General features: G+C 40.0%; 1 protein-coding gene across 1 annotated transcript in view; it reads left to right on the top strand.

Moving 5' to 3' along the window:
* The first annotated feature begins 1,005 nt into the window (after positions 1 to 1,005).
* Positions 1,006 to 10,091, top strand: part of CYFIP2 (cytoplasmic FMR1 interacting protein 2) — a 182,008-nt gene continuing 172,922 nt past the window's right edge. Inside the window, exons 1-2 of the mRNA XM_007946403.2 lie at positions 1,006 to 1,122; positions 2,593 to 2,682. Of these exons, the coding sequence (XP_007944594.1) occupies positions 1,006 to 1,122; positions 2,593 to 2,682 (207 nt within the window). The remainder of the gene's footprint in view (positions 1,123 to 2,592; positions 2,683 to 10,091) is intronic.

Raw genomic sequence — 10,091 nt, 5'->3', positions numbered from 1 at the left:
AAAGAGCAATGCAAGGACTGACTGTGGCCTGGTGTTAGGCATTATTTTAGGTCATTCTGTGGTTATGTGGGCATTACATAACTTCTCTGAGCCTTGTTTCCTTATGAGTTCTTTGGATATAATACTTCCCACTCACTATGTTGATAGTAGAGTGTTGTTGAGTCTAAGCTGAGATAGTAGACATGGAAGCATCTTGTCAACTGTAAAAAAAAAACAAAAAACTGTTATAGTCAAGTTGACTGACCCATGGTGACCCCATGTGTGTCAGAATAGAACTGTGCTCCACAGAGTTTTCACTACTATGTTGATAGTAGAGTGTTGTTGAGTCTAAGCTGAGATAGTAGACATGGAAGCATCTTGTCAACTGTAAAAAAAAAACCCAAAAAACTGTTATAGTCAAGTTGACTCTGACCCATGGTGACCCCATGTGTGTCAGAATAGAACTGTGCTCCACAGAGTTTTCCAAGGATGACTTTTCAGAAGTAGATCACCAGGCTTTTCTTCTGAGAAGCGTTTAGGTGAACTTGAACCCCCAACCTTTGATCAGCAGCCAAGCATGTTAACCATTTGCATCATCTAGGGACTCCATAAACTGTAAAACAACAACAAAAACTCACTGACGTCAAATCAGATCCAACTCAGCGACCCCTGCTTGGGTTTCCAAGGCAGTATCACTATGAAAGTAGATTACCCAATCTTTTTTCCAAGGAGTGGCTGGTGGGTTTGAACTGCCAGCCTTCTGGTTAGTAGTCAAATGCCTTAGGCACTATGCCACCAGAGCTCCCATAAACTGTATAGAAATCCTCAATATAAAAGGTTCAGGTTGAGGGAACCTGCCATCCCTAGAGCATGGTTGTGAAGCAGTGGTCTTACGCACGTTAGCTCCTTTATCCCTCAGAAAGTGTCTGCACAAGGTAGGGGCAATTGGATGAAATGTTTGGAACCGCCTAAAATCTTATGTTGTTCTTTTCCTTTCCCTTAGGGCAGAATAAGGAAACTGCAGTCATGACGACTCACGTCACCCTAGAAGATGCCCTATCCAACGTGGACCTGCTGGAAGAGCTGCCCCTCCCTGACCAGCAGCCATGCATCGAGCCCCCACCCTCCTCCATCATGTACCAAGTAAATCCTCCGGGCCCTGACTGGAAATAACATATGGGCTCAGGAACTCTGGAGATCCCCTAAGAGGGTTTTGCCTGAAGACTGAGAGAGGGGGGAGGTCTGCTTCTAGAAAGTGAAAGGTCAAGAGCTGATGGAGTCCCTTGTGGCCTCCTTGGAGCTGAGTATAAGGAATAGATTAACTAGTAAATGTTCACCAGGACTATTTCCTTTCCCCAGGGAGGGCTTGTTGATCTGTTCTGACCTCAGATCCCTTCCTGGCTGTTTGTGCTGCTGCACCAACCAAGCTTTTGGCAGCTCTGACCTCATGAATTAAATATTGCAATTTAGAAACCCCTAGAGCCTGCCTGGGTAATTACTTCTCCTTCATGTATGTGAGAAGAACACTATAATTCCCCACAGCAGCTAATGGTTCAGGGAAGCTGGTCACAGTTGTTTGCTTTTGCCCAAGAGAGAGAAGAGCTTGTGATAAACAATGATTGATTCCTCATATGGCGAGCCCATCAGGGCATGGTGGAAAGGGCACCATTGGGGCTGGAGTCAGCCTTATAAAGAGCCCCTTGTGGACATGTGTGAGGAGAATACGTCACATTAATAAGGAATATGCTAATTTGAAATTTTTAGTGGTATTTGACCTTTTGAAAGTTCTTGGACTACTAAATGAAACTAAATATAAATACATATTTTTTATTTCATTCACTGGTTACATTTTTTTGTTAAGCCTCGACTACTAACATGAATTAAATTGTTTATGCTTTTTTGTTATAAGCAATACAGGAATGTGTAACTTAACAAATAAAAGTTTCCCTGTAACTATGCCAATATATATTATTGTTTTTACTAGTGTGTGTGTGTGTATATGTGTGTTTGTGCGTGTGCATATGTATATATATATATATATCAATCTATGACTTGACTATTTTTAATTTAAAATTTATTAGGGATATTTTTCCATGACAATACTACTGTTACTACTAATAATAATGCTACCATATTACTTTTAACCACTATGTAGTACTTATAAGTTCCTATGTGGACATGCTTTTATTCATCTAGCTATTCTTTATTAATGAACATGTGGATTGTTCCTAGTTTTTCTATCACAAAAATTGCCGCAGTGATTATCCTTGTGTGTATGTGTCTGTATCCTCAGATGAGTATGTCTGGAACTGCTGAATCAAAGTGGTGCATATTTTAACTTTTACCAGCTCTTTGTGCTTGTGGAGTTTAAGCATTTATTGCCGAGACATAACTGAGTGAACCTGATAAACTGCTGATGGGAACAGATGTGAGCCTATCTTCCACCTGTTCCTACACATTGTGATTCAGAGTGAGGTTTTTTGAGGGATTCGGTGGATAAGAGGGTGATATGGTGATAGGTTTCTATCAAGAGCTGTGGCATCTGTTGGCAGCAGCTCGTGCTCTGGACCTGTTTTCCAACAATGAAATGCTTTTTTCTTTTGATTCCCACAGGCGAACTTTGACACAAACTTTGAGGACAGGAATGCATTTGTCACGGGCATTGCAAGGTACATTGAGCAGGCTACGGTCCATTCCAGCATGGTAAGTCTCTTCAAGCCTGACTGCAGACATGTTCTCAACCAGGGCAGGAGGGGCCCTGGGCAGCCTTCTAACATGAAGGGCAGGTGCTCAGCTATTCCACATCCCCCTACCTCAGACAGACCCATTTCTTTAAATCTCTTCTCATGCCAGGCTCCAGTCTCATAACTCACCTTGTACTATTCCCCTTCTTTTCCAGTTTTGCAAATATGACTCACCTTTAGGACCTTACTTAAGTCCTGTTACTATTTTTCTTTCTTTCTTCTTTTTTTTTTTTTTCAACTGTCATTGTGATGAAAACATATACAACAAGATATTCACCAACATAACAACCTCTACATTAACAGATCAGGGACATTAATGCCATTTTTCATGTTGTGCCACCATTATTACTATCCTTTTCCAAAATATTCTACTGCCTATTAGCATAAACTCAGTGCCACCAAACAAATGCTTCTCCTTTCCCCCTCCCTCTTATCTTTTATATATATATATACATGTATATATATATAGATATATAGATATATACATATACACATTTTTTCCCCTACCCTACTAGGAATTTAGCCCCTCCTCCCCTCCCAGCCCTGTTAACTGACAAAAAAAATTTCCTTCTGTATATAAACTGTTCCTTGATTTTTTGCAATCATGGACTAATATATTTGTCCTTCTGTGATTGACTTATTGCACTCAGCATAATGTCCTCCAAGTTCATCCATGTTATGTGGTGTTTTGGAGATTCTCCATTATCTTTAGGGTTGCATAGTATTCCATTGTGTGCATCTACCACAGTTGGTTTATCCATTCTTCGGTTGATGGGCATTTAGGTTGTTTCCATCTCTTTGCTATCATGAGTAGTGCTGCAGTGAATATGGGTATGCATATATGTATTTATGTCCTGCCTCTCACTTCTTTAGGATATATGCCTAGCAATGAAGCCCTATTATTTTGAAGCCAGCATTGATTTCTTGCTTCTCTGAGCTTCTATAGCTTTTTGGGTTAACATGTGATTAAATATTACCTTTTCATATACCTTATAGATTTCTGTGTGTGTCATATTTTTTTCTTGAGCAAAGCAAAAAGTTCCTTATAAACAGGGACAGTACCTTTGGAATAACACAGTTATGACTCAAAGAAGCTGATGGCTTACTTCAGTCCCAAATGGAGCCAGCTATTATTTCCTTTTATGGTGCAGTTGTCTGACCCATCTGTGAAGGATCATCCCCTTGCCTCTTGGGCTTTCATTGATTTTATTTTCATGCAGCACTGAAATTTGAAGAATTCTGGATCCTTCTCTCAAAGAGTATATAACTTTTATTGGCTGTGCCTGTGCTTCTGTGTTTTTTTAAAACAATGTATCAGTTGTATCCTAAAATCTTACCTTAACATACCCTACTCATTCATTCCATAAATGTTATTTACCTGGACTGTACTAAATGTTGGAGAGATGTCCATGAAAAAATAAGTCCCAGCCTTGATTCTCACAAAGTCATGTAGGAAATAGACAAACTTACCATTTATTGAACATGTTTTCTGTGCATATATTTTAAATGCATTTATCTCATTTCATCCTCACATCAACCACATGCAATAGGTATTGTTATAATACACAATTTACAGATGAGGAAAATTGACACCCAGAGAAGTTAAATAACTTACTTGGGTTCCTTTGGCTGACAAGTGACAGATCTAAACCCAGCTTTCTGACTACAAAATCTTTGCTTTATGCTATTCTTGGCCAATAAAAATGCACAAAGAGCAAATATCATGGTAAAAGTTTAAAGTTCTGTGTTTTTGAAGGGTGCTTCAGGAAGTTAGAAAAAGCTTATTGAAGGAAGTGGCTTTGGAGTGGGGCCTTGTAGGAGGGTAATGATACCTTCATATAGGTGGTACTTTAGAATGTATAAAGTATTCTTATACATCATATCATTGGAGTCTCATAATAGCCCCATGACTTGCAAAGGGATCATTATACCTATTTTAGAGATGAGAAAGCTGAGGCTTAAAGAAGTTAATAAGCAAGTTACCCAAGATCCTACAGCTAGTAAACCATAAGATTAGACCTGGAATGCAGAGCCTTTAATACCCAGTCTTAATATCTTTGAACTTCACTCTGCTATCTCATGTAGTTAGAATGCCCTCAGTGAGGGAGGGCATTCCAGGTGGAGCGACTAGCATGAACAAAGGCACAGAGTCAATGATTTTCAGAGCTTGTCTGGGTTTGGACTCTAAAGAACAGACAGAGAAGTTGTCTGTGGTATTTATGGAAAAACACATAAGGGTCAAGTGGCTGGATGTTAACAAATGGTTAAGCACTTCACTGCTGCTAGCTGAAAGGTTGGCCGTTCTAATTCTAACCCACACAAAGGCACTTGGAAGACAGGCTTGGAAATCATCTGAAAGGTCACAGCCTTGAAAACACTATGGAGTACAGTTCTACCATGCACACATGGGGTAATTGAGAGTTGGTGCCCTAATTATCTAGTGCTGCTATGGCAGAAATACCACTAGTGGGTGGCTTTAATAAACAGAAATTTATTTTCTCACAGTTCAGGAGGCTAGAAGTCTGAATCAGGGTCTTGCTCTAGAGGAAGGCTTTTTCTCTCTGTTCAGTCTGGGGGAAGTTCTTGTCTTTTTTTCTTAGCTTCTGTTTCTTCGTTCCATGGAGATCTCATGTGGCCTGGTATCTATCTTCCTCCATCTGTGCTTTCTTGCTGCCTCCTTAATCTGCTCTTTTATATTTCTGAAGAGACACACCCTACCCTAATACTGCCTCGTTAACCTAATAAAGAATCCCTATTCCCAAATGGGACTGTAACCACAGGTAAAGCAGGTTTTATAACACATATTTTTGGGGGATACAATTCAATCCACACAGTCAGAATCGTCTCAATGGCATCCAACAAAAGCAACATGAGAGTCAATTCATGGAGGACTTTCAATTCATTTAATAAAACATCAAAGGCAGTGGAAAATTTTCATTCATGGGATGAATATGAATAGTACAATGCTTTGGAAGTAAGTTTCGTTTGTTAGTTATGTGTAGAATAAGTTATAAGGCGGGTGATTAAAGGCAAGTAAAGCAGTTAAGAGATAATAACAATTATCTACATTCAGGCATTAAGGCCTGAATGAAGGTGTTGGCATTGAGGGATCACAAAGAGGATATGGATAGGAGAGTCATTGGAGGTCCACTCCACCTGGCTTAACAATTAGCTCGGTGCTGATGCAGATGGAACAGGGGCCACACTGACCAAGGTTTCCCCTGCATGCCTGGGGGAATGATGAAGCCATTACCTGATACACTAGGCCAGGAACACCAGTAGAGAAGTTGGGAGGAAAGGTTGGTTTGAAGAAACATTATATTAACTTCCTATTGCTGCTGTACCAAATTACCACAAATGTAGTAGCTTAAAATAACACAAATTTATTATCTTACTATAGATCAGAACAACAACATAGATCAGAAATCTGATACAGGTCTCACTGGGTTAAAATCAAAGCGTTCACAGGACTGTTTCTTCTGGAGACTCTAGGGGAAAATATGTTTCCTTGCTTTTTCTAGCTCCTGGAGGCCACCCATATTCCATGATTTATGGCCCCCTTCTTCCTTTTCAAAATCATCAATGTTGCATCTCATTGATTTTGTTTCCATTGTCATATCTCTTCTGACCACAGCTGGTAAAGGTTCCATGCTTTTAAGGATCGATGTGATTAACTTGGGCCCACCTGGATAATCCAGAATAATGTGTCCACCTGCAGGTCCTTAGCTTAGTCACATCTTTTGCTATATAAGGTAACATAGTCACCAATTCCAGGGGTTAGGATATGGAGTTCTTTGGGACCATTATTCTGCCTACCACTGAGATAGCATTGATATGGTTTTAGACATGGGTTAAGAGTAGTGTACTGTTAACTTTAATGGATGATCCTCAAATATCACTTTTCCATTCAACTATTTCCACTTAGTACTTTACTAAATCTTTCTCTAGAGTAGCTTATCAACTGCAAAGGGGATTCAGTGGATGCGCATCATCTTATATTTCAGTTGTCCACACTTTGAGCAAGGTAAATATCTCAATGGACAGGATAGTCAGAAGAGAAGGAGGAAACATACATAAACCATGTAATTGATCAGTCTGCATGGAGCCGTTGAAGTTCTTTGCTGGAGGTGATATGGTAGAGGCAAAGTAGATGCTGAGAGATACAGTCTATCTCCACCCTCCCTGAAATTTGAGCTGGACTCATATTAAGTAGTTTGTCAAGGACTAACAGAATCTTAGCTATATAAAGGTCTTTAGAGATCCTTAGTCCTACAGCTGTCAACTTGGGCTGGACATTAGAATTGCCTGGGAAGTGTTAAAAAAATACTAATGCCTGGGCCCTACCCGATTTACCTACTGCCATCAAACCGATTTTGACTCATAGTGACATTATAGGACAGAGTAGAACTTCCCCGCAGGGTTCCAAGGCTGTATATCTTTATGGAAGCAGACTGCCTCATCTTTCTCCCATGGAGTGGCTGATGGGTTCAAACCTCCAACCTTTTGGTTAGCAGATGAATGCATTAATCACTATGCCACCAGAGTTCCTTCTGGGCCCCATACCAGGGACAGTGATTTAGTTGGTTTAGGACATGGCCTGAGCATTACAGGTCTTGACAGTTTTCCATCTTTAATGTACAGCCAGAGTTGAGAACGCAGGATTTAGGCCAACTCCAAATGAGAAAACCATGACATTAACAAGTTAAAAGGTGGGCCAAGCAGAGCCAGGGCCAGAACTCAAGTCTCCTGAGGCTCTGCCCATTTCTCTTTTTCCTTCATCATCCTGACTTCTAGGCATAATTACATCATATTGGTTGATGATCAACTGAACTGTCCATAAATGCAAGTCTCCATCTTCTTGTTTACTGTACTAATCCCAGCATAATAGTACCTGGTGCTTGATGAGTGGTCACTCAAACATTAGTTGAATAAATCAGTTGGAATTACTCATACCTGCTGGTGGGCAGTTTGGTGCTAAGAAATAAACACATGTTCCCTACGTTGATATCATTTCCCTTTTTTGACATATGTTCTGAGGCAGATGGCACTAGGTGACCCACTAACTTGGTCTTGGTTCCCCCTTATCTCAGAGGAAACATGTTGCTGATTTAAATGTATTCTAAATTAAGAATTGAAAGTATGACTTATCAGTAACATTTGCTGTTGAAAACAGAACAATAATAAGTAATAAATTCCAAATTAAATTTGATCTTGTACTAGCAAGACATTGTGAAATAGATACGATATGTAGATTAAATATAAACTGGTAAAGGTTTGTTTTGTATAGATACAAATGTTTCCAAAGAGATGGTCTAGTAATATGTTTTCAGTTGTATTTTTTGAGATATAATTCACATAACCATATTCACCATTTTTTTTTTTTTTAATATCTGTTTACCCTCTAGTTAGGAGCTCTGGTAGCAAAGTACCTAAGGCACTTGACTGCTAACCAGAAGCCTGGCGGTTCAAACCCACCAGCCACGCCTCGGAAGGAAGATGGGACAACCTACTTCTGTAGTGATACTGCCTCGGAAACCCAAAAAACAGATCCACTGCCCTCGAGTCGCTTCCGACTCATGCAATCCCTATTGGGCTTCCAAGGCTGTAAATGTTACAGAAGCGGATTGCCTCATCTTCTTCCTGTGGACCAGCTGATGGGATTGAACCACTGTCCTTCTGGTGTAGTTACCCACTACACCTCCAGAGCATAGGTATCCATATATCTGTTTGTGTCATGGCTCTTATTTCCCCAGGATATATATCTAGCAGTGGGATTGCTGGATCACATGGTATTTCTGTTTCCAGCTTTGTAAGGAAGAGCCATATTGTTTTCAACAGAGCTTGCCCCATTTTATAGTCCTGCCAACAGAAAATTCACCATTTTAAAGTGTACAATTCAGTGTAATCACAATATTGTGCAGCCATCACCACTGTCTAGTGTCTATCATCCCAAAAGGAAACCTTACGAGTGTTAGCAGTTATTCCCAATGCCCTTCCCCTATTCCTGTTGTTGTTAGGTGCCCTCCAGTGGATTCTGACCCAGAATGACCTGGTAGAACAGAGTAGAACTTTCCTAGGCTGAAATCTCTATAGAAGCAGATCACCAGGTCTTTTCTCCCACCAATCAGCCAGTGGGTTCAAACCACCAACTTTCTGGTTAACAGCCAATGCTTAGCTACTATACTGCCAGGGCTCCTCCTTCTATTCCTGGACGCATAGGACATCACTGCCTTTGAGTTGGATCCGACTCCTAACGACCCCTCCTTCAGTTTCTGAGGTGGTATTAGTGCAGAAGTAGGTTGCCCAACGTTCTTTCTGAGGAGTGACTTTGAAACACTAACCTTCAGGTTAGCAGTCAAAATGCCTGAGGCACTATGCCACGAGAGCTCCCCCCTCTATTCCTATGCAACCTTTAATCTACTTTCTGCCTCAATAGCTTTGTCTGTTCTGGACGTTTGATGTAAATGGAATCATACAATATGTGGTCTTTTGTGATTCTTTCACTTAACGTATAATACTTTCAAGATTCATCATCCATGTTGTAGCATATGTCAGTATTTCATTGTTTTTTATGGCTGAATAATATACCATTGTATAGATAGCACCACTTTTTGTTAATCCATTCAACAATTGATGAACAATTGGGTTGATTCCACAGTATTAATTTCCTAGGGTTGCCATAACAAAGTACTACAAGGTGGGGCTTTACATAACAGAAAATTATTGTCTCACAATTCTGGAGGCTAGATCATTGTGTCAGGTGGGCCGTGTTCCCTCTGAAGTCTCTGGAAGAAGGTCCTTTCTTGTCTCTCCCAGGCTCCGGGAGCCTCAGGTGTTCTTGACTTATAGATGCATCTTTATGTGATAGTCTTTCCCCTATCTCTTTGTGTTTCTTTTCCTTTTTTATAAGGACACCACTCATGTTGAATTGGAACTTGCCCTACTCCCGTATTTCCAAACAAAGTCCAGAGGTTAGAACTTCAATGTATCTTTTTGGAGGCACGGAATTCAATCCATGACATTCTACTTTTTGCAATTATGAATATTGCTATGAACATTCATATACAAGTTTTCACGTGGACATATGTTTTTAATTCTCTTGGATATGTTCCTAGGAGTAGAATTGCTGGGTCATATGGTAACTCTGCTTTACTTTTTCAGAACCTGCCAGATTTCATTCCTAGTAATATTCTTAACTCCATTTTCAGATTACCTAGTATGTATGTGTGTGTGTGTATGTATATATATATATTTTCCCACTTAATGCTGACATAATTCTTTGTGCTTGTGAGATTGTTATTATTATCGTCACTTAACAGATAACTAAGAGGACAGTTTTAGCTTATGAAAGAATTTACTGAAGGCCAA

This window comes from Orycteropus afer, unplaced genomic scaffold (genome assembly GCF_000298275.1).
Source record: "Orycteropus afer afer isolate SDZICR_OR568_19922 unplaced genomic scaffold, OryAfe1.0 scaffold00160, whole genome shotgun sequence".
Taxonomy (NCBI): domain Eukaryota; kingdom Metazoa; phylum Chordata; class Mammalia; order Tubulidentata; family Orycteropodidae; genus Orycteropus; species Orycteropus afer.
The sequence above is the reverse complement of the archived record's forward strand: the minus strand, read 5'-3'. Positions and strand labels throughout refer to the sequence as shown.